We start from the raw sequence: 25,290 nt of genomic DNA on the forward strand, positions 1-25,290 counted from the left end.
TAATACGGGCAGAAGAATTTTGAACGAGTTGCAGCTCATGAAGGGTTTTGTGAGGAAGCCCAATAAGAAGAGAATTACAGTAGTCAAGCCGGGAGGTCACTAGACTGTGAATAAGAGTGGTGGTAGATTGAGTGGTGAGAAAGGAACGAAGCCTAGTGATATTTCGAAGGTGAAAGTATGCAGCCCGAGTAACATTATTTACATGTGAGGTAAAAGAAAGGGTACTATCAAAGGTAACCTACACAACAACCTACACAATAACTTACACAATAACCTACACAACAACCTACACAACAACATACACAATAACCTACACAACAACATACACAACAACATACACAACAACCTACACAACAACCTACACAACAACCTACACAATAACTTACACAATAACCTACACAACAACATACACAACAACATACACAATAACCTACACAACAACATACACAACAACCTACACAACAACATACACAACAACATACACAACAACATACACAACAACATACACAACAACATACACAACAACCTACACAACAACCTACACAACAACCTACACAATAACTTACACAATAACCTACACAACAACATACACAACAACATACACAATAACCTACACAACAACATACACAACAACATACACAACAACATACACAACAACATACACAACAACATACACAACAACATACACAATAACCTACACAACAACATACACAACAACATACACAATAACCTACACAACAACATACACAACAACATACACAACAACCTACACAACAACATACACAACAACATACACAACAACATACACAACAACCTACACAACAACATACACAATGACCTACACAAACCTTGTAGTCTACTAGTCTCTGTGTGTTGTGTCTACCTTTCATTTCCTTATTATATTAGAATCTCTCTCTCTCTCTCTCTCTCTCTCTCTCTCTCTCTCTCTCTCTCTCTCTCCTTATCTCTCTCTCTCCTTATCTCTCTCTCTCTCTCTCTCTCTCTCTCTCTCTCTCTCTCTCTCTCTCTCTCTCTCTCTCTCTCCTTACCTCTCTCTCTCTCTCCCCTGTAGGTGAATGTGGAGCGCAGGTTGTTCAGTTTCACGTTTGGTGATCCTAGGGCGAGGATGAACTGGGTGCATGTGGATAATCTGGTCATGGCTCATGTCCTGGCAGCTGAAGGTCTGACGTCGGCGAGAGGCTGCGTGGCAGTAAGCACAGCTCTCTCATACTCTTCATCACAGCTCTCACACTCATCATCACAGCTCTCATACTCCTCAACACAGCTCTCACACTCCTCAACACAGCTCTCTCTCTCTCTCTCTCTCTCTCTCTCTCTCACACTCATCATCCCAGCTCTCTCTCTCTCTCTCTCTCTCTCACACACACACTCATCATCACAGCTCTCACACTCATCATCACAGCTCTCTCACACTCTTCATCACAGCTCTCACACTCTTCATCACAGCTCTCACACTCCTCAACACAGCGCTCTCTCTCTCTCTCTCTCTCTCTCTCTCTCTCTCTCTCTCTCACACACTCTTCATCACAGCTCTCACACTCATCATCACAGCTCTCTCACACTCCTCATCACAGCTCTCTCACTCCTCATCACAGCTCTCTCTCTCTCTCTCTCTCTCTCTCTCTCTCTCTCTCTCTCTCTCTCTCTCTCTCTCTCTCTCTCTCATCATCCCAGCTCTCTCTCTCTCTCTCTCTCTCTCTCTCTCTCTCACCCTCTCTCTCTCACACACACACTCATCATCACATATCTCTCTCTCTCTCTCTCTCTCTCTCTCTATATATATATATATATATATATATATATATATATATATATATATACACACACATATACATACATACACGCATATATATGTTCTCGTTTAAACTCTGTGAATTTCACACTTAATATATATTTATATACATACAGTTTTTACCTTAGTCTGCTCCAAAACAGTGACACTGGAGACTCCTTCTCCACAAAGAAAACAGAATCATACCCAGAACAATCTTTACATTTTCATTAAATTTAACAGTCAGACACTAACTAGTCCTCATATACATGTACAGCATTTAAGGGCAGACCCCATTACCCAGAGCCACTTATATTTTTGTCTCATTTTATAGTTCCAATCGTTAGTCCAACACTAACCACTTAGCTACCACATCCCACACTATGCTGTCACAGTCTGTTCCATCAGTGATGTGAGAGTCGGCGCTGTGACGGTGTCGTGTCTTACTTTCAGAATGGACAGGCCTACTTCATCAACGATGGGGAGTCTGTTAACGTCTTCGACTGGATGACGCCACTGGTGAGTCACAGAGCCGTTCATCATACGCAGCGTTTATCCAGTATGTACTGTTGTGGAAGTATAACACTGGTAGACACGAGCAAGAGTAAAAAAGGTTTTTATAGACAGAACCCAAGAAGAACAGAAGATATGTCATCAAAACATCATCAATCATTGGCTCAACGTTACCTCATGCATCTCCTGATCAAGCGAATCTGACCAGGCCAAGGTCTTCTAGAGGACTTATAGGACATTGTTTATGGACAACTCGTCCCCAGTCCCTACTGCCCTTGTCATAATCTTAACAAAACCTACTGATGACGATGTCAGTCTCTGGTCATGACGCACACAGGGTACAAGCATAGAAGAACAAAGCCTTATGAACATCTTAAGAGTAGAAATTTCCGCTACAGTACAGTACGTATTTATGTATGTACAGTGTTGCATGTTGTCATGGTAACACACTGTAGTAAGTGTAATAATCGTGTGATACACTGTAACATGTATCAGAGTTGTTACGTTAAATATCAACACTCTCGTCCGATCAAACTATGAATCCGATCACTCTTTTACTCCTGGATAGGAGAACGTTTCACACGTCTGATTTAGAATCATGGCTAACTTCACATCACGGCGCCGAACATGTGCAGCGCGAAACGATGCGCTGCTACGACGTTACGGCTCGTTGCTTAGCAACAGACACCCAATCGTAATCTAGAAGATTTACGTGGTGACGTTTTTTCCTCACCGATGTGAAAGCGTGAGACGAGTCGCTATATAAAAAGCGGGCGCACGCTGGATTTATCCGATCAGAGTCGGTGATACGTAATTATGCAAATTAGCGGAATCCAGTGTTTAAGGAATGAATGTTCGGTGTGAATCAAGGTGGGATGATAAACAGACAGGGTTCGGTGTTAAAGTGCGTAACCTCAGACCACATGACCCAGAATTCTGTTTACTGTAGACGTTTATTTCTTCCAATGACTACAGTTTATTTATTTTTTTATTTATTAATCGAATGATCCGCTTACACTTTTTAACATTTATTAAGATTGTTGGAAAAGTTCCAGTTCCAGTTTTACCTCCTGTCTGTTCCAATGCACTGACACTGGAGTTTTTGCGTCAACGGTTACAGACGTTTTTTTCATACAGTGTTCACTGTTGCTATAGAAACGACACCGTATCAGAAGGGTCGTGTAAATATAAGCCTGTGATGTGCAGCTGTTTCTCCGGGTCTCTGAGCCGCTACGTTAAACCCCGATCTGTGTTTAAGACTCTGTGTTTCTCTCCTCCTTAAACAGTTCGAGAGACTGGGCTACACTCGTCCTCTGATCCGTCTCCCGGTTTCACTCGTCTACTCAGCAGGTAGGACGTGAACTTTAATGTGTTTGTCATCATCATCATCATCATCATCATGATCACAGAGTATTTGGAGTCGATTTGACGTGACATCACCTCATGAATCTGTGCAGCTTTCTTGATGGAGCATTTACACCTGGCCCTGAGACCTGTGATGGAGACTCCTCTGCTCCTGACCAGAAACGAGGTACAAAAAAAAGAAACAAGGCATTTTAAAAAGAAAAAAAGGAATTTAACATTATATATGAATATTTATGTTTCCATGGTGATTTAATTGTAAACATACAGTTTTATATAGATATTTTATATTCGGTATGTAATTGTTCTCAGAGCAGCTCCTTACACGTCCTCAATTATTACTCAGTAATTATTACAAAATGATTCCCTTTCTCCTTTCTTTTCATTTCTCAGCCCTCTTTTCCTCTCCGGTCATCCTTCACTTTTTCTCGTCTGATTTTCTTAAAGTCGGTAAAACGACATCAGATGCAACAAGCCTTACTTTGAGACCTTTAAGAGTTCATTCGGCAGCTGTGAGTTAGTTAGTTAGTTAGTTAGTTAGTTAGTTAGTTAGTTAGTTAGTTAACTGCTCAGGAGCGCTTGAATTGACTCTGCTGTAATTATGATTCTCTTTGTGTCCTGATGAGTTTCTTCCTTTAATACCTTTTAACAGTGATATCACTGATCTGAGGACTGAGTGAAGACTTTGGCACCAACGCAGTGATATACAGTATATAATAACTTGTTGTCATGTGGAGGGAAATGTTGTGCATTATACATGATGTGCATCGTATCGTTGGTAGGCCCTGAATATTCATGTTCAACTGTTCTAAACTTTATCATGTCACTGTCGTGGACACGCCCACATCTAATCACCTGTCACTCGTGACATGGGACGTCGTAGATCTGGGTGAAAATGAACGATCTCTGTGTAGTGTTTACTTTGAGTGTCAGTGTGTTGTTTAAACCATCAGGGAATGACGTCCAGATGTGCATCACGGTGCTCACTGACTCGGGCTCTCACTTGACTCTCATCCTGAAACGTGAGAAGGAGGCGCTGAAGCTCGGAGCGATTCGGCCGATGGCTCGGCCGTGTGAATTAATCATGAGCTCAGGCTCCTTGGCAGCTCGTTGAGTTTCAACAGGAGTAAAAAGGCGACAGATGCGTTTTAGCCCAAAGAGCAGTAATAAATAATCGAAGGAGTGTTATTTACATGTTTAACTTGAAGTCAGAAATGACATCCTTATATTCCGGAAAGGAAAAGTCCACTCTGCAGATCAGTATTTTGGTTAAAAGTTTCTTAACTGCACAATTTTCAATTCATGTTTTTCGACTGACATTAATGGTGCTGTTGGGGTTTAGTTCTTACTTCATCTCTATCTAAAAAGAGCGATGCAGCAGCGTTTTATTTAATCCAGCTCTATCTGTCCGGGCACAAGGCTCAGATCAGCCTCCGGAACGTCTTCTGTTGTGAATGTTACATGTTTCAAACCCCCAAAAAATTGTGTAACAGTGTAATAAAAATTAATATTGAAATTTTTTTACAAAGGGGGCACGATGGCTTAGTGGTTAGCACGTTCGCCTCACACTTCCAGGGTTGGGGGTTCGATTCCCGCCTCCGCCTTGTGTGTGTGGAGTTTGCATGTTTTCCCCGTGCCTCGGGGGTTTCCTCCGGGTACTCCGGTTTCCTCCCCCGGTCCGAAGACATGCATGGTAGGTTGATTGTCATCTCTGGAAAATTGTCCGTAGTGTGTGAGTGAATGAGAGTGTGTGTGTGTGTGTGTGTGTGTGTGCCCTGTGATGGGTTGGCACTCCGTCCAGGGTGTATAATGCCTCGATGCCCGATGACGCCTGAGATAGGCACAGGCTCCCCGTGACCCGAGGAAGTTCGGATAAGTGGCAGAAAATGAATGAATGAATGAATGAATATTTTTTTTTAATGAAACGTTCTGACTTTCACGACTTATCACTAATTAAATCTTTATGAGAAATGTTTGGTTAGAGCTGGCTGCGATCTGATGTGGTCTCTAATTTTTTTCCTTTATTACGTTTCACGGAAAATCGATTTAAAGCTCAGTAGGTTTTAGAGAAATGTATTGAGTTCAGTAGATACTCAAGGTTTGTGTATCAGCATCAGTGAGGAAGCATTTATTAGTTGTGCAGTTTGTGCATTTGGATTCTTTTTTTGTCAGAAACTTGATCGTTAACAGTCTGTATTCGGTTGGAAACTCTGAGTTTATGACTGTTTTTGTTTAAGATTTGGTTTAAAATGTAAAATGTATGAATATCCTGTTTTTTTATGATATGTAAATGATAAGAAAATGATTACATATGATACGATATTTAAGGGAATAATGAAGCAATACAACGGTTTAAAATGGCTTTATTAAGAGCCAGTGGAATATAAAACGTCTTTCGGTCCGTGACGGATGGAGAGTTTCCGTGCAGATACCCAATACTCTGTAGTAAGAGGAGAGAGGAGCAGGGGGACGTCGTCCTGTGCCAGGCGCCAACATGACCGCTTAATAGAAAAGAAATGCCAGTACGTGAAAGGAGTTCAGCAGAGCCGTTAACGAATGCGACTTCGATCCGGTCCGGCTCTCGGCACCCAGTGCGCCCAGGTTAAATATAGCTCATGCCCCTGATTGTCAGAGAAGGCAGTAAGAGAGGGAATTTTTATACAGAGTCTAATCCTCCAACTTTAAACCCAAACACCTCTAAAAAAATTTATTTTCTTTCATGATACACGATGAAAACATGTCCAGATCTGAAATAAATCTCACATGAGTCTAAAATACTGCATGTATAAGCTTAGATGTACAGTAATTATCTCATTAATCACTGTCTTCAGTTAACAAAACAGCTTTCATGTGGATTATTCAGCAGGGTTAAGAATGTATAGGAACCGTGTTGTTTCATATGACGTCTTCATACTTCAGTTCAAAGGATTTGAGGTTTTCCGTTTCTGAGGGTTTTTTTTACACCTGGTCACTCACTCTCATTCACTCACTCATTTTCTACCGCTTATCCGAACTTCTCGGGTCACGGGGAGCCTGTGCCTATCTCAGGCGTCATCGGGCATCAAGGCAGGATACACACTGGACGGAGTGCCAACCCATCACAGGGCACACACACACTCTCATTCACACACACACACACACACTACGGACAATTTTCCAGAGATGCGGTAAAAAGACCAGGTCTAAATTCCCTCCGAAACGTTTTGGAGACGGATACAAACCCGATGGTACAAACCCCTTCAGGAGGTGGTCTGGGACGCGTTTCACATGAAACTGGACAGGTGTAAATGCATGTGGTTGTTCGAGCCACATACGTCAGCGCTAAACTCCTCCCAAACGGAAGTACGTCACTCGCAGGTGATCTTTCACCCAGGCGTCTCGTCGGGGCTTAAAACGCGCTGCTGCCGCCAGCGAAAACGCAGCAAACAGTAAATGCTGTGTTTCGTAGCATAAACGTCGTAAACGGTTTTTCCGTCTTCTTTTTGATCGCGTTCTGAAAACCGCAAACACCAAAGTGTGTTCTGTTTCAGTTACCCCGGAAATGAGGTCAAATATATTAGCATTTTGGGCGGGAGTAGAAAGATCGGAACGATATCCGATTCGCCGAGACGCGTTTATGTGGCCTGATGTAAATGGAACAGTTTTAACAAATCAGATAGCTATCGGATCAGAGACGACACACGAAGTGACCGGGTGTAAAAAGGTCCTGCGAATTCTTGTTTATCTGATGCTGCATTGGATTTGATTGGATTCTACAAAACATTTGTAAACTACCAGAGCTACATTTTGGCCAAATGCTCCAGTGTTAGATATATGGATACATCGCTATAAGAGCAGCTTTGCTAAGACTTTTGCCTCCCGTGTCATGCAGGTGAGAAACATTGCTGTGAGCCACACCTTCAGGATCGAGAAGGCACGTCAGGAGCTGGGATTCTCCCCGAAGAAGTACACCCTCGGCGACTCTGTGGACCAGTACCTCCAGAGCCGACCTATCCCATCCGCTTCCTCTGTCCGGGAGTCCTGGTCCGTCCTCTTTGTCCTGATGATGATGGTGATAATGATGGTGCTGATGGGACTGGTGGTGCTACTGCTTTGCCCATGCTGGCACCAGCATTAGCGTTAACATGGTAGCCCCTGATTCCTCCTTGAGACCCTGCGCTCTGATCTCAGCTGCAGGGCAGCAGGAACAGCGACACTTGAAACTAGTCTGTAAATATATTAGTCACATGCTTTTGTGCTTTATTGAGTTGATTGATTTCGAGTATCATTTGTTTAAGCGCTGTGTCTATCCCAACAGACCGATATTTCAGACGATCTGTTTCCGATAACAGCATGTCCTGACGTGTTTAATTCCTTCTTGTATATTCATACATTTTTCTCCATTTAACGTTGTGGATGTCTGTGAATCGATGCCAGCTTCAGACATTCCTTTGCTCATCAGCCTCGCTTTCTCTCTCTCGTAGTTATTAAGCTAAAAAAAAAAATCGCAGCTTATCCTGTTAATGAGAAACCGCAACGAAGCGTGTAACCTCCTCTGTCCTGAAGATCTGAAGTCGTACAGTAAAAGTTACAGCCTCTTTACCGCTGACTATTACTGTGTGTTACCGTGTCACCGTTACTATAGTAACGATAACGTATTACAGTGGAATTTAATCATCTAATCAATCAGATTGTCTGCCTGATGGAGAAAGAGGACGATTCTCAACTAGAAACGATGATTCTTCTCCATCAAGCAATGAAGAGGTGTGTGTGTGTGTGTGTGTGTGATCATGTACTTCTTAAACTATCCATTCAAACATTTTCTGACTTTATAGCATCCATCGTTTCCATGAACCTGAAGTTTCTCGTGATTAGACCGATCACATTCATGTTTAAGTTGCTCGTGTTTTTATCGCAATGTTAAAACATTGATATTTAAAGTGCCCCCAGTTTTGCAGTAGACAGGTTCAGTGTTCGGATCTCCACTACATTTTAAAACATTTTACACATAAACACGTGCTCTTTTCTAAAAGAAGCTGTTGCCATTTTGAACAATTCGATTCGAAGATCTTCTGGGTTTGAGTGATTTTGTGTTCATTTCTACAAAAAAAATCCATGCCAATAAGGAACTTTCCCAAAATCTAAACAAGTATTGAAGCTAAAGAATGAATGAATGACACGATCGAGGAATAGCAAAGCTTCACGAACGACAGCCAGCGTCGAGAACGCAAGCTAGCGGATCCGTTTTTTTTGCTAGCTTACATAAAAAGCGGTTCATGTGAACGCATCATGATCCCATTTTACAGTTACAACCTTACGCTCGCTGTTACCTTGTTGCTGTTTACACCACTGACGATCTGATATGGAAGTCGATTCGATTCAATTTATTTGTACAGTGCTTTCCCATTGTCTCAAAAAATATAAATAATAAGAATAAGAAGAAGAAAAAATAAGGATTAAAAAAAAAAAGCGAGTACATACAATTAAAGTTTCAAATTAATTTAAAAAAGATTAACTTCAATTTTAAAATACTATAAATATATCCCTATCCCTGATAAACAAGCCGGAGGCCACGCTGCGGCAAGGAAAATCTCCCTGAGATGATCTGAGGAAGAAACCTTGAGAGGAATCAGACTCAGAAGCGAACCTCATCCTCATTTGGATGACGCTACAATAAATAGTGTAAATGTAAATAATGTCCTTTCTACAACAGTTTATAACAGTGCAACCGAGAGCTCCTGAGGAACCAATGGGTCATCGTTAAGTCTGAGTTCAGCACAGACCTGATTGCTGATAAAGACCAGACCATACAGCTGCCTGACACAACATTGGTTCAATAGAAGGCATGACAGTGTCCGGGCAGGTTCATACACGACAATCCCATGAGACACTGTCTGACCATGTAGATCAATCCCTGGCAAGGTGACCACCGGGCAATGAGACTCCAACCGGGGTAGAACCTCAGAGAGACGATCAGGCTAGGAACTCGGAACACTGGGAGCTCGGGAGTGGCATATATACTGTAGCTCAACCGAGAGAGAGAAAGGTATTGTTAGGTATGACTGTAATCAGGATATGGACAATGTAAATTATGTGCAAAGTGCAGACAGGGACTCCAGAAAGCTACGACTAGCTACGACAGCATAACTAAAAGGCTAGGGCCAGAAGGGCTTCCTGGGATGTAAAGCGTCCCACCACTCTACAGTCTGCAAACCTGAGCAACTTACGAGGGTGGTAAGGAGACAACATCCAGACATCTCAGTTCACCAAACACTCTGTGCCCATGAACCCTCCAGATCTGCTCCTTGACCTAAACAAATGGGTTTTTATCCCTGACTTAAACACTGAGACTGTGTCTGAGTCCCAAACACTAATTGGAAGTGTTCCATAACTGTGGGGCTCTGTGAGGAAAAAGCTCTGCCCCCTGCTGGAGACTGTAGTACTTGAGGTACTAGTGACGTGACATACGGCGAAGTACGGTGACCCATACTCAGAATTCGTTCTCTGTGTTAAAGTGCACACACACACAGCAGTGAACACACACACACGGAGCAGTGGGCAGCCATTTATGCTGCGGCACCCAGGGAGCAGTTGGAGGGTTCGGTGCCTTGCTCAAGTGCACCTCAGTCGTGGCCGGCCCGAGACTCGAACCCACAACCTTAGGATCACGAGTCAGACTCTCTAACCATTACGCCACGACTTACTAACAAATAGCCTGCACCCTTTTGATCGAAATAGGCGTGAGGGATCATAAAAAAACGAAAGATCTCTCAGGTACTGTGGCGCGAGACCATTAAGCGCTTTATAGGTTAATAAAAGTATTTTATACTCGACGTGAAAGTTGACTGGAAGCCAATGCAATGAGGATAAGATAGAAGCGATGTGGTCATATCTTCTGGTTCTAGTTCGGACTCTAGCTGCTGCTTCTGCATCATGTAATGACATCATATTTCTTATCTTAGTAATGTTTCTGAGATGAAAGAAGGCTTCCCTTGTGATATTATTTATGGGAGCTTCAAATAAGAGACCGGTATCAGTAAGACCATCCAGAGTTAGTCTGTAATCAGAAATATGGAGTTTAGGAACACAGTTGCTGTATGTTGTGTTCAACTTTTTTTATTAAACAGAACCCGTCTCGTCAGGTCACCTGTGAAGCCGTAAAACCGACAGGACGGAGTAGAAAACACTGCACTTTTACCTCAGAACTTCTTTAAAATGACAGAACTGTGAGAGTCGTTGTGGATTTTCTCACAGTTCTCGCTCATTACTCTCTGAACTTCCTGTCACTCAGTGAGTTGTTGTTGTTGTTGTTGTTCCTGTAATTGCCGTGTTGTAACCTGTCGTTTGTTGTCTGGAATTTTAGCCGTAAATAATTGATGGGATGTAAAGGAGGGTAATAAAAGGTGTAATATTCCTTGTGTAATTATTTGAGAGTCACGTGTTTATTTCCAGGTTCTAAGTTAATGACCTTTAAAGTTAAAGTCTTCTCAAAGCCAGTTCTCTAAATCTGAAAATACAAAATGGAAGTTTTCAATGATCATAGTAGCTTTTTCAAAAACGTTGTTGTTTCCAAGATAGTGGACAGTTTCATTGTGCTGGATTTTCCCCCACTGCTGCCTTCTCCAACCACCGTAATCTGTAATGTATACGTCTCCCTCTCCCCCTGCCCCTCCCACAGACACATAAGCACCTCCCCCTGTCCCTCCCACAGACACATAAACCCCTCCCCCTGCCCCTCCCACAGACACATAAATCCCTCCCCTCCCCCTCCCACAGACACATAAACCCCTCCCCCTCCCACAGACACATAAACCCCTCCCACAGACACATAAAAACCACCCCTGCCCCTCCCACAGACACAAAAACCCCTCCCCCTCCCACAGACACATAAACCCCTCCCCCTCCCACAGACACCAAATTCCTCCCCTGCCCCTCCCACAGACACATAAATTCCTCCCCTGCCCCTCCCAGACACATAAATTCCTCCCCTGCCCCTCCCACAGACACATAAACCCCTCCCATGCCCCTCCCACAGACACATAAACCCCTCCCCTCCCACAGACACATAAACCCCTCCCCTCCCAGAGACACATAAACCCCTCCCCCTCCCACAGACACATAATTTCCTCCCCTGCCCCTCCCACAGACACATAAACCCCCCCTGCTCCTCCCAGACACATAAACCCCCCCCTGCTCCTCCCAGACACATAAACCCCACCCCCTGCCCCCCCACAGACACATACAGCCCTCCCCCTGCCCCTCCCACAGACACATAAATTCCTCCCCCTGTCTCTCCCACAGACACATACAGCCCTCCCCCCACTCCTCCCAGACACATACAGCCCTCCCTCTTCCCCTTCCCTCAGACACAGCGCCCTCCCTCTGCAGCTCCCCGACACATACATCCTTGCCCCCCACCATGACAAATATCGCCATCCATCTTCCCCTCCCATCCAAGACACATATAGCCCTCCCTCTTCCCCTCCCCACCAAGACACATATAGCCCTCCCTCTTCCCCTCCCACAGACACATAAAACCCTCCCCCTCGCACAAAGCCCTCCCCCTCCTAAAGACACAAACCCCTCTCTCTTCCCCTCCCACAGACACATAAAGCCCTCCGTCTTTACCTTACCCCCCCACACATAAATCCCTCCCCCCCACACATAAATCCCTTCCCCTTCCCCCAGACACATAAAGCCCTCCCTCATTATCCCAGTTATAAGTTTCATCTGCTCATACACGACCTCTTATGTTAATACAAAGAAGAATAAATCTTAGAAAGGAGTGGCAGAGATCACAGACAGCGCCGTCAAACGTATGTAGCTACAGTTAGCTTTCTTTGGTAATGTAGTCATGACCCCACCCACAGAGAGGAACAGTAAGTTATTTTGCAGATAAAACAGACTTGTATCTAATAAACACACATCACACTCGTTGAATTGCAAATCTTTCTTTAATCGGCCATTCTGAACCGAATCGAGCGTTAGCTGCTGTTCGTGCCTCTCACAAACTCTTATTTTTTTTTAAAGGCAAATTTAATGGCATTCATCTACAAAGTTCAGCACCATATTACAGGTTATGCATATTAAGGTTTATAAGCAGTTAATGACCAGGTCAAACATTCTCAGTACGATGCAGACGACCGAGTCAGGAAAGAAAAATACAAATCAGGGAAGGAAATGATCAGGAACGGACTTTTTTTTTGGACAGTGTGTGTATACGCTGGTTTACATTTAGTTCAAGCTTCATTCAAGCATTAGCATAAAAAAAAACGTAATTATTTTAACTTCTTAGCCTTTAAAGTCGACCAACTGGATTGAAGACACCGATCTCTACACATTACTTTCATATATTAAGTAAATTCTGAAATAAATATATTACGATATCTGCCTCGCTAATACTAATATGCAAATGAGCCGCTTGACCGATCGGCGTTCCTGCGACCGGATCCGTCGAACACGTCACGCGATCCGGACGATCGGTAAACGTCTAAACGCTACGAGTTGACTTTTTAATCTACGACTTATTGCTATAAACAGATCTCTAGTATTCAGGATATTTAGCGTTGTTAGGAACTTATTAACATTTATCACGTTAAATAAAACTCATGCTATAGTTGTGACCTAAGGAAGCACTAACAGAACATTTCTAGTCGTGTGTTTTTTATTTACTCCATTTTCCTGCTTTTTTTTTTTCCTTTTACTTGGTTTCTGAAATTCTGGGATTTTTTCAATCTGTAAATAGACAATTAGAAAATTCGACATGAGCTTAATGTCTGACACAAAGCACAGGTGCCATGGTTTACACACATTTTTATGACTTTTGACCTGTTGCTACGGTGATAAAGTGATCCTGCTTTTTTTGTGGCCTCTGGAGGAGGAGTGACCTCTGACCCACGGAAAAAAAAAAAAAAATGTTAACAGATTCTGTCATCTACTGAACTGCAGGAATTTGGCTGGTTGTGCAATAAAAGGTAAGTCTTTTTTTATTATTTTGTGGTAAACAATAACTGAAAACCTCCGATAAAGAACTAAAGGCTTCAACATTTAATTTTTTTTTTTATCCAAATGTTTTATCAATGGACAAAAGCTGAGCTCGTCATCTCGAGAACATTCAAATGACCCAGATTTCAAGAAATCAAATAAAGTCGTTCAGATGGAGTAAACAGGTGGAGCCGAGATATTTTACAAAGTTTCCCCAACAAACAACAAAAACCCTCAAAGTCGAAACACCTTCCTCCAAATTTCTTCTTCTTGTACGTGCAAAAACATCGCTAACTTTTCCTTACACAAACTTTCACTGTACATCATCTCCATCACATCATCATCTCCATCACCCTCATATCATCATCATCATCACCCTCACAATCATCTCCATCACCCTCACAATCATCTCCATCACCCTCACAATCATCTCCATCACCCTCACCATCATCTCCATCACCTTCAGCATTGCATCATCATTTCCATCCCAATATCATCTCCATCACCATCATCTCCATCACATTCAGCATTGCATCATCATCACCATTGCATCATCTGTCCAACACAAAACACTAGACCTCGAATCCTCATATGGTCCGTTCACGTTGTCTCACTTCTGAAACGTGACAATAATAAACGCTCAATCCCACACCAGGAAGCCTGGAAAAGCTCAAGTTAAAGGAACAATTTTTTTTCCAACAACCCTTTTTTTTTTTGCAAGTTTCTTCTGCACTTGAGTTTCTTTTGTCAAAAAGTTGACAGTTCTCACACAACACCTTTCTGCTGCCTGCTGATAGAGACGGCGATGCAGCGGCACTTTAGCGTTTTTTTCCCCCTCCCTGTCCACTGTTAATATGTCAACAGTCAGTGAGAGGAAACAAAATCCGAAAATGTAAAACCTGAGCATTATTCCTCGTGTGTGAAAAACATTGCCGCAACGTTTCGATAACGATAACCGTGACGTCCCCCGGTGATGTCAGCGGGAGACGTGACATCGTTCTCGAGGGGAAAAAAACAGAAAGAAACAAAACAACGACAAACGAGTTAGCACCAGGATCGAATTTACGTGATCGTTCGCTCTCGGCTCGTCGTCACAGCTCCAGTGCAAAACCCAGACGAGAACAAACAAACAAACAAACAAACAAACATCGACAACATTTAGAGCAAATTAAAGCGAGTTTCCTGCTCGACTCTTTAATCCCCTTTAAGTGGGGATTCGGTACGAGTTTAAGGATCGTAGAGTTTTTATAAATCTAGGAAGAAAAACATCGACTCAGTGTTCGCAATGCAACAAAAAATAAATATACAGTGACTAAACAAAATGACAAATAAATAAAAAAATAAAATAAAGCTCTTATTAGATCGACATCCACTGGAAATAAACAATAAATACAATAAAAAAAAAAAATACATGAAATGCATAAAATAGAATAAAGTGCAGAGCGGCAGAAAATTCCACGAACGTGTTAATACAGTTAGACGTTAATACGGTTCGACGTTAATACGGTTCGACGTTAATACGGTTCGAGGTCGACGGTAAAACAAACAAACAGAACAATTTCGCTGCTCCTGAAGTGTGGAAGCTTCTCTGAGACTCCCGACGTGGTGCCGAAGTGTTTTCTCACCTCATGTCAATTCTACAGTTTATAAATCTAGCATTAGTTCCTTATTAATAACAGCACAATGTTTAAGAAACGCAGAAGGTTTACGTTAAACACCAAAAAAAACAGCAGCAGCAGAACCAAAGAGGGAGAGGAACATAGACAGAGGAATAGTAGACATGTGTGTGTGTGTGTCTGTGTGTGTGTTTAAACCTGGACGGGGTGTGTGTGTGTGTGTGTGTGTTTAAACCTGGACGGTGTGTGTGTTAGAACCTGGACAGTGTGTGTGTGTGGCAGTGTGTGTGTTTAAAACTAGATAGTGTGTGTTAGTGTGAGTTGTGTGTATGTGTGTATCTGTGTATTTACTAGTTAGTGTATTTACTAGTTAGTGTGAGGTATGTGTGTGTGTTTAAACCTGGACGGTGTGTGTGTTAGAACCTGGACAGTGTGTGTTAGTGTGAGGTGTGTGTTTAAACCTGGATGGGGTGTGTGTGTGTTTGAAACTGTATAGTGCGTGTTAGTGTGAGTTGTGTGTATATCTGTCTATGTATTAGTTAGTGTGAGGTGTGTGTGTTTAAAACTGTAGTGTGTTAGTGTGAGTTGTATGCGTGTGTGTGTATCTGTGTATTTATTAGTTAGTGTGAGGTGTGTGTGTTTAAAACTGTATAGTGTGTGTTAGTGTGAGTTGTGAGTGTGTGCGTGTGTGTGTGTGTGTGTGTGTATCTATGTATTTATTAGTTAGTGTGAGGTGTGCATGTTTAAACCTGGACATATCACACGGAACACACACTGCATGACCACTAGGGGGCAGCAGACACGTCTCAGTCCAGTTTAAGACCCAAGTGTTCACGTCAGGTGTAGAAACATTTCACCGTAATTTCAAGATTAGTGACTGACACGTGACGCACACGTCCGAAATAAAACTAAATTAACATTAATTTCCGAAATGAAACATCAAATCGATGCAGAAAGGAAAAGCGGTACTAAAGCGCCGTGTCGGCCGAGCCACGGGGTTCACGCTCAGAGTGGCTGTTATGGCTGTATGTCTGACACCAGTGTTCAGGTTCACGCTCGTGTGGCTGTTATGGCTGTATGTCTGACACCAGTGTTCAGGTTCACGCTCGTGTGGCTGTCATGGCTGTATGTCTGACACCAGTGTTCAGGTTCACGCTCGTGTGGCTGTCATGGCTGTATGTCTGACACCAGTGTTCAGGTTCACGCTCGTGTGGCTGTCATGGCTGTATGTCTGACACCAGTGTTCAGGTTCACGCTCGTGTGGCTGTCATGGCTGTATGTCTGACACCAGTGTTCAGGTTCACGCTCGTGTGGCTCCTGAACACGCCTGATATCCCACTGTGTCCCCCGGGCTTCACCTTCCACATGAATGAAAACAAAAATGCAACGTTTTTAAAATGGACGGAGGCTGATAATAATACTGCTGTTCAATAATACTGCTGAACAGACACAGAGCTCAGTGTGTGTGCTTGTGCCTGGGCTTGGCCCGGTTTTCACTCAGGTCCTCTTTGGTCTTCTGAATACAAGTGAAGATCTCCTTGAAGAGAGCCCTGTACTCGGGCTGGTAGGTGTCGTCCATCAGGGAGGCGGATCGAGTTTTGAGGGAGGCGGCGTGAGTCTGGACGGCTTTGTGACTGGGGTCTCCGCCATGGCAGCGCGACAGCAGCTCCTCGTATTTGGTCTTCAGAACACTGTACTGCGCGTCCACCTCGTTCAGCAGAGAGATGCCACGCTGCCTCACCGCCTCCGATCGACGTATACAAGTCAGATCGTGCACACGTTTCAGCTCATGTTCGGACCCGTCCTCTTCCTCTACCTCTATCACTTCTGCCCCTGACTCCGCCCCTTTCTCCTCGGTGAGGAAGAACACGGCATCAGCTATGAGCGAGTCTGTAGGTCTAACTCGCGATGTTTCCGAGCGCCACAACTGCCGAAGCTCCTCCACCTCCGCCTCTAGCTCGGCCTGGTGACGACGCGTCCCCTCCAGTTGTGCCAGCTGTTCCTCCAGCGCTCGGTTCTCTCGCTCGGCCAGCTCCGTAACCTTCTCCGCCGCTTCCCGGCGTTCGCGCTCGCTGCCCAGCTGAGTGTGTAGACTACGCAGTGCACTCTGAAGGGCCGATTTCTCCTCTTCCACCAGACCACCATCCAGCGCCCACCACGAGCGATCATCACTGAGGCTCTCTGAGCTCAGATGCCTACACACACACACACACACACACACACACACACACACACAAACACAAACACACACACATTGTATTATTTATTACTATTTAGAAGGACAGAGATAAAAAACTAGACAGACTAAACAGATTTATGCTAAGAATGGATAAATATGATTAAAGCATGATGGATGGATGAGTCGACAGAGACAGACGGACAGACAGAGATGGATAAATATCAATTAACGGATGAAGGACGGCTCAAAAAATGGATGAAGGAGTAGATAGATAGACAGACAGATAGATAGAGACAGACAAAAAAGTAGACAGACAGATAGATATTGACAGACAAGTCGACTGACAGACATTCAGAAAAGTAGACAGAGATAGACAGAGACAGGCAGACAGATAGATAGAGACTGACAGACAAGTAGACAGACAGAAAAGTAGATAGACAGACAGACAGACAGACAGATGTAGATAGACAAGTAGACAGACAGACAGATAAGTAGACAGACAGACAGACAAGTAGACAGACAGACAAGTAGACAGACAGACAAGTAGACAGACAGACAAGTAGACAGACAGACAAGTAGACAGACAGACACAAGTAGACAGACAGACAGACAAGTAGACAGACAGACAGACAGATACATAAGTAGACAGACAGACAGACAGACAGATACATAAGTAGACAGACAGGCAGACAAGTAGACAGACAGACAGACAGATACATAAGTAGACAGACAGACAGACAAGTAGACAGACAGACAGACAGATACATAAGTAGACAGACAGACAGACAGACAGACAGGTAGACAGACAGATAAGTAGACAGAGACAGACAGACAAGTAGACATACAGACAGACAGACAGACAAGTAGACAGACAGACAAGTAGACAGACAGATACATAAGTAGACAAACAGACAAGTAGACAGACAAGTAGACAGACAGACAGACAGACAAGTAGACAGACAGACAGATAAGTAGACAGACAGACAGACAAGTAGACAGACAGACAGACCAGACACTTAAATCAGTAAATTATATCTAATGTCACTTTACACAATGCTTTTCGTGCTCCTCAGATGTTCAGTTGATTTTCATCTCTAAATATTCCTGAGGTTATTTTTTTATTTAAAACAAACAAAAAAACACACAAACAGACAGACAGACAGACAGTGTGGACAACAGGGTGGGACACGACAGGGTGGGACACGACAGGGTGGGACACGACAGGGTGGGACACGACAGGGTGGGACACGACAGGGTGGGACACGACAGGGTGGGACACGACAACTAAAAAAAGAAATCGAGATGGAAACGTTTTTGTTTTTAATCTAAGTGTATTCACTTTTAGACTAGTGTTAATTTCCTTTTATACGTTTTCTTCCGTGTTCCTTTTTCACTCCTTCATATTTTTAGCGTCCTGTCTGCTTCTCTCAGGAAGTAAAACTCAGCGCTGGCCCTTTTACAGGAGACGCTCCTTACATCCTCTAACATTCTTGTGGTTATAAAAAGCAACAGGGCAGAAAGTCCGGAAACATCGTTTAAAAAAAAACAAAAAAAAACCCACCGTTCACTCGGATAAAACACCGGTGTGGGAGGTGTGAGGCTTCGTAGTGGACCAGTGAGGGAAGTTCCTAGTGTCTCTGCACGGTGTTCATGAGCTGAGCTGTGTTCACATGCTCAGTCTTGTCTTGTTGAGGGTCTAACTTCCTGTGAAGGCGCCATGGCTCATGTCACGCTCCTGTGGAGCCTTTGTTTGGGTTTGAAACGATTACATAACGGACATGAAGATTAGAGAAGATTGGGTTGTCCATCTGCACAGTGACCAGCCTCACTGGAGGGACATGTCACCTCACCATAGAATGTTTCAGGAGCTTTAATGTGCTTATGCAGTGTTATAACCAGGGATCATTTCATTTACCAGGTCACAGGTTCAACTAGGAACATCTAAGGAAGCAACGAGGAACCGAACTCCATACTGAACTTGATGTCGGTCAGTGTAGCAAAAACAACAATAAATCACCGCTGCACTGATCCACAGGTCTAAAGGCGGGTAAAGGTTTTGTCTGGAAAACCTCCATCATGTCATGGTTCTAGTTTCTTTTGTCTCTAGGGCTCAAGTCAATCAGAATGTGAGAAGTGGTTCAAATGAGGAGAGAAAGGGGACCGGGGAGACCGGAAGGGACCGGGGAGACAAGGGGGAGACCGGGGAGACAAGGGGGAGACCAGGGAGACAAGGGGGAGACCAGGGAGACAAGAAGGGGATCGGGGAGGCCAGGGGGAGACTGTGAGACCAGAAGGGGACCGGGGAGACCAGAAGGGGACCGGGGAGACTGTGAGACAAGAAGGGGGCCGGGAGACCGTGCGACCAAAAGGGGAGCAGGGAGACCAGGGGAGACTGTGAGACCAGAAGGGGAGCGGGGAGGCCAGGGGGAGACTGTGAGACCAGAAGGGGACCGGGGAGGCCAGGGGGAGACTGTGAGACCAGAAGGGGACCGGGGAGGCCAGGGGGAATCGGGGAGACCAGGGGGGACTGTGAGACAAGAAGGGGGCTGGGGAGACCAGAAGGGGACCAGGGAGACTGTGAGACCAGAAGGGGACCGGGGAGGCCAGGGGGAGACTGTGTGACCAGAAGGGGATCGGGGAGGCCAGGGGGAGACTGTGAGACCAGAAGGGGACCAGGGAGGCCAGGGGGAGACTGTGAGACCAGAAGGGGACCAGGGAGGCCAGGGGGAGACTGTGAGACCAGAAGGGGACCGGGGAGGCCAGGGGGAGACTGTGAGACCAGAAGGGGACCGGGGAGGCCAGGGGAACCGGGGAGACCAGGGGGGACTGTGAGACAAGAAGGGGGCCAGGGAGACCAGAAGGGGACCAGGGAGACCAGGGGAGACTGTGAGACCAGAAGGGGACCGGGGAGGCCAGGGGGAACCGGGGAGACCAGGGGGGACTGTGAGACCAGAAGGGGACCAGGGAGACCAGGGGAGACTGTGAGACCAGAAGGGGACCGGGGAGGCCAGGGGGAGACTGTGAGACCAGAAGGGGACCGGGGAGGCCAGGGGGAGACTGTGAGACCAGAAGGGGACCGGGGAGGCCAGGGGGAGACTGTGAGACCAGAAGGGGACCTGTGAGACCAGAAGGGGACCGGGGAGACTGGGGGAACCGGGGAGACCAGGGGGGACTGTGAGACAAGAAGGAGACCGGGGAGACATGTACACTTGTATCCTACGTGCATAAACTTGGTAGATTGGTTAATAGAAGGACGTGCGCAGACTCACATGTCACGGTGCAGGTCGTAGAGGCAGGAGACACTCTGAGCGGCGAGGCCACGACGGCGAGTTTCAGCACGTTCCCTCCTCGAGCGCTCCGACTGTGACGCCTTCAGCTCCTCCACCTGCTTCTGTAACGTCTCCATGTGAGACTGCAGACTGTCAATGGTCTCGGTCAGGCTGAAACGGAGAACGGCGGAGGAAGAGGAGCGATGAGGGATAACGGCGTGATGTAGAGAACAGGTAACAGTACGTTACAGTGTGAGGTAACTTCAGAACTACAAGAATGTCCCTCTGCTGTAACTTGATTAAACTCCCTGGCTTCACTTCTCAGACCCCACTGTGAGAACAATGTGAGAGTCGATGCAGTAAATGATGTGTGTACTGAATCAGGTTTAAACACAGATCCTCACCTATGGATCTTTCCCTGAGCCGTGCGGTTGTCCAGCACCAGCTGCTGGTTCGTGGTCTCCAGGTCTCGCGCCGCAACGTCTAGCTGCTCATACATTTTAGTGTGCTGATCGTTCATCTGCCTCAGCAACTCCACCTGCTTGTTCAGGTACTGAGACACAAAGACACGCACACAGACAGACAGACAGACAGACAGACACGCACACAGACAGACAGACAGACAGACACGCACACAGACAGACAGACAGACAGACACGCACACAGACAGACAGACAGACAGACACGCACACAGACAGACAGACACAGACACACACACACAGACACACACACACAGACAGACACACACACACACAGACACACACACACACAGACACACACACACACACAGACACACACACACACACAGACACAGACACAGACACAGACACACACACACACACACACAGACAGACACACACACAGACAGACACACACACAGACAGACACACACACAGACAGACACACACACAGACAGACACACACACAGACAGACACACACACAGACACAGACACACAGACACAGACACACAGACACAGACACACAGACACAGACACACACACAGACACACACACAGACAGACACACACAGACAGACACACACACAGACAGACACACACACACACAGACAGACACACACACACAGACAGACACACACACACAGACAGACACACACACACAGACAGACACACACACACAGACAGACACACACACACAGACAGACACACACACACAGACAGACACACACACACAGACAGACAGACACACACAGACAGACAGACACACACACAGACACACACACACAGACACACACACACAGACACACACACACAGACACACACACAGACAGACACACACACAGACAGACACACACACAGACAGACACACACACACACAGACACACACACACACAGACACACAGACAGTTTAAACTCTGTACTGTAACTGATTTCACTACACAAGCTCGACCAATCATGTTCAATATGCAAATTATTATGTAAATGAGACATAACTTGAGACTTTGTAGTCCAGTACAATTATGGGCATGTTCAATCTGCATATTCATGAATATGTATAATTCCTGGTATTTCAGGTGTAGATAATGACTAGCTGATTAAAAAAGATTCAAATAAACCTATTATTTGTTATTTTGAAATCAGAAGACATCAAGTCATCGAGTGTGCTGACCGTCTCCCGGTTTCCTGTTTGTGAAATCAGTGATGCGTAACCTAAATGTCTTTGACGTCACGTATGAGTGAAACATTCCACTGAAACATTAGAAATACAAGACGGAGGCAGGAAGAAAAACAAAACAAAACAAACAAAACGTTGGATTTCTGAGACAAACTGGACAGAGCACATTCCTGTTACGTAAAGCTCAAACACTTTTTATCTGCTTCTTTACACATAGTCCAGGTCTTAACAGAAACACACCCACATGTATGTGAGAGACGACCGGATGCCAGAGACGCGGTCAGAGACGCGGTCAGACGTGGTCAGATACGTGGTCCCGGTTTCCATGGTAACAACACCCGAGTGCCAAATTTGTCGTTAGCTATAAGTTAATCTGCTCTCTCGTCCCTTTTTAAACTATTTCAGTCCATCAAGCATCTTTATTACACCGATTAACTGATGTTCATAGATGATAAATGTAAAAAAAAATATATATATATATATATATCCCTGGTTAAATCCATATTTGATAAGACAATCAGTCTAGAGTTCTCTAGCACTACGTTACTAGTCTCTGTAACACAAGGGATGCTGGAATTCCTGTACTGTGCAACAAAGGAAACAAGACGTCAGTCAGACAAACAGACGTGTGGATACGGAAACACGTGAAGATGGTTAAAGTGATTGGACTGAACATCTGCACCCTCTCCAACTCTCTCTCTCTCCATCTCCATCTCTCTCTCCCCATCTCCATCGCTCTCTTAGCATGAAGGACATGTTGTGAAATCTAGAGTATGAAGAGTAAAAGAGAAAGTCACCTCAATCTCCTGCAGCTGCTCCTGATTGGTGGAGTACATCTGCTGAAGACCCTGCTCAAGCTCATGGTTCCTCTCCAGCAGAGACTTTCCCAACTCTGCGGCCAAATGGAGATCTACATTACACACACACGCACACACACACAGACAGACAAAGGAACACACAGTAAATAAACAGCTCTGTACATCCTGTCCGCCCAAAGACAGGAATTCAACACCAGCAACTGACACAAAAGCAACATGGAGCACCTCACACACTCATACACACACACTCATACACACACACTCATACACACACACTCATACACACACACTCATACACACACACTCATACACACACACTCATACACACACACTCATACACACACACTCATACACACACACTCATACACACACTCACGATTTAAAATCACGCTCACTGCTAATCACGAAAATCTGATTATAGCCCGATCTTTAAGCATAAACAGATAATAATAATAATAAATAATAATAAATGATAAAGATAATTATTATTATTAATAAAAAATTATTAAACAACTTCTGAACCAATAAAAATACTTCTTCAGGGCTGTGGTGTAAAATCGAATAATAAATATCACTCCTATTAAAATAAACACATACGATTAATGCGTAAGTTACGTGCAATTTTAAACGGTTGCTACGCTCGTGACCTTCCCCTGACGCCGTTGCCTAGGAACCGTCATGGCAGCGTTCCAATGCGCATACTAGCGCACTAACGAGCACGTGAGAATAGTATTGGTCCTGCAGAGGCGTCCTGCTCTCACACACTGTTTAGTACGCAAGTATGCGCCTTTATATCCCGTTCACAACCTTCACTGCAGTGAGAATGCGTGCTAGTTTATAATCTGCATAGATTTAAGCCCATAAAATCATAATTATATTATACAACATCATGCATCTAAACCGGAAGTTGTCTCACTATATAGAAACAAAATAATAATAAACATTCCAAATGTCTAAGATATATGAATCTACTCAAAATATAAAAAATATAATTTAAAAAAATATATGTAAAAAACAGCTTATTTTGTCCGTTATATTTCACATAAAAAAATTAAAAACAACAACAACAATAATAATAATAATAATAATAAAACAGAATGTAGAAGTATAAGAAGGAGGTATAACATCAGGAGATAGATAAGTGTAAGAAGTATTTATGTAAGATAAGTGTCTATGTAAAAGGTTTTAGTGTACTAATGTATAATAATATTGATGTATTTAGGACATAATGGTTCATTAAAGACGTCTGAGTGATTAGTAATAAATGTGATGTGTAATAAGAATGATATCTGATGAGTGATTATAATGTGATGAGTGATTAGTAAAAGGAATGATCAGTAATGTGTGATGAGTAATAAATGTGATGAGTAATTAGCAATTAGTAATAAAAATGTTCAGTGATAAATGTGATGGGTGATAAAAGTGATTAGTGATGAGTGTTGAGTGATTAGTAATACATGTGATGAGTAATAAGAATGATCAGTGATGAATGATTAGTAATAAATGTGATTAGTAATACATGTGATGAGTAATAAGAATGATCAGTGATGAATGATAAGTAATAAATGTGATTAGTAATACATGTGATGAGTAATAAGAATGATCAGTGATGAATGATTAGTAATACATGTGATGAGTGATTAGTAATAAGAATGATCAGTGATGAGTAATAAGAATGATCAGTGATGAATGATTAGTAATAAATGTGATTAGTAATACATGTGATGAGTGATTAGTAATAAGAATGATAAGTGATGAGTAATAAGAATGATCATGTCACCGTGCTCCAGCTCCCTCCTGCTGAACCAAAGCTCCTGCTCATTAAAATCCTCCTCCACGATCACATCCGCGAGCATTTTTACACCTTTTACAAAACAAACACTGAGCTCTATTAAGTCTTCCGTCACTCGCGGAACACGTTCTACATCGGGTCACTTTGTAAGCTGTTGTCAATATGAAGAAAAAATCCCAACACGCCCGGCGGCGTCGATCTGCATCTGCGGCAACGTGGCAAACTCCATAGCAGGACGAAAATACGCGCCGCGTCCCAAATCACCTTCTCGGGCACTAAGTAGTGCACTTTAAATACCTCGGCGTGCAGTGCAGAGCGCGCGCACTAGTAGGAAACATCGCGCGGATTGAAATC

General features: G+C 44.1%; 2 protein-coding genes across 2 annotated transcripts in view; one reads left to right on the forward strand and one right to left on the reverse strand.

The window, feature by feature from the left end:
- The window catches only part of sdr42e2 (short chain dehydrogenase/reductase family 42E, member 2), a 17,523-nt gene extending 8,758 nt beyond the window's left edge, over positions 1 to 8,765 (forward strand). Inside the window, exons 7-11 of the mRNA XM_047808318.1 lie at positions 1,073 to 1,210; positions 2,246 to 2,311; positions 3,592 to 3,655; positions 3,763 to 3,836; positions 7,539 to 8,765. Of these exons, the coding sequence (XP_047664274.1) occupies positions 1,073 to 1,210; positions 2,246 to 2,311; positions 3,592 to 3,655; positions 3,763 to 3,836; positions 7,539 to 7,784 (588 nt within the window). The 3' untranslated portion in view covers positions 7,785 to 8,765. The remainder of the gene's footprint in view (positions 1 to 1,072; positions 1,211 to 2,245; positions 2,312 to 3,591; positions 3,656 to 3,762; positions 3,837 to 7,538) is intronic.
- A 3,816-nt stretch (positions 8,766 to 12,581) lies between these two features.
- cdr2a (cerebellar degeneration-related protein 2a) lies at positions 12,582 to 25,284 on the reverse strand. The gene is made up of 5 exons (XM_027176529.2): positions 24,925 to 25,284; positions 23,124 to 23,236; positions 21,099 to 21,247; positions 20,695 to 20,865; positions 12,582 to 17,441 (listed from the first exon to the last, which is right to left on the reverse strand). Exons 1-5 carry the CDS (start codon positions 24,998 to 25,000, stop codon positions 16,703 to 16,705), a joined length of 1,248 nt encoding a protein of 415 aa, XP_027032330.1. The 5' UTR covers positions 25,001 to 25,284; the 3' UTR covers positions 12,582 to 16,702.
- Positions 25,285 to 25,290: the final 6 nt, after the last annotated feature.

Source organism: Tachysurus fulvidraco, chromosome 24, assembly GCF_022655615.1.
Source record: "Tachysurus fulvidraco isolate hzauxx_2018 chromosome 24, HZAU_PFXX_2.0, whole genome shotgun sequence".
In the NCBI taxonomy this organism is placed as follows: domain Eukaryota; kingdom Metazoa; phylum Chordata; class Actinopteri; order Siluriformes; family Bagridae; genus Tachysurus; species Tachysurus fulvidraco.

What these genes read in the sequence shown, in the direction of transcription:
- cdr2a (XM_027176529.2), bottom strand. Translation starts at nt 25,000, where the DNA reads ATGCTCGCGGATGTGATCGTGGAGGAGGATTTTAATGAGCAGGAGCTT. An exon ending in CAGGAGGGAGCTGGAGCACG is followed by an intron (nt 23,237 to 24,924) that starts GTGACATGATCA and finishes TGTGTAATGTAG; the next exon opens with ATCTCCATTTGGCCGCAGAG. An exon ending in AGCAGCTGCAGGAGATTGAG is followed by an intron (nt 21,248 to 23,123) that starts GTGACTTTCTCT and finishes TTTGTGTCTCAG; the next exon opens with TACCTGAACAAGCAGGTGGA.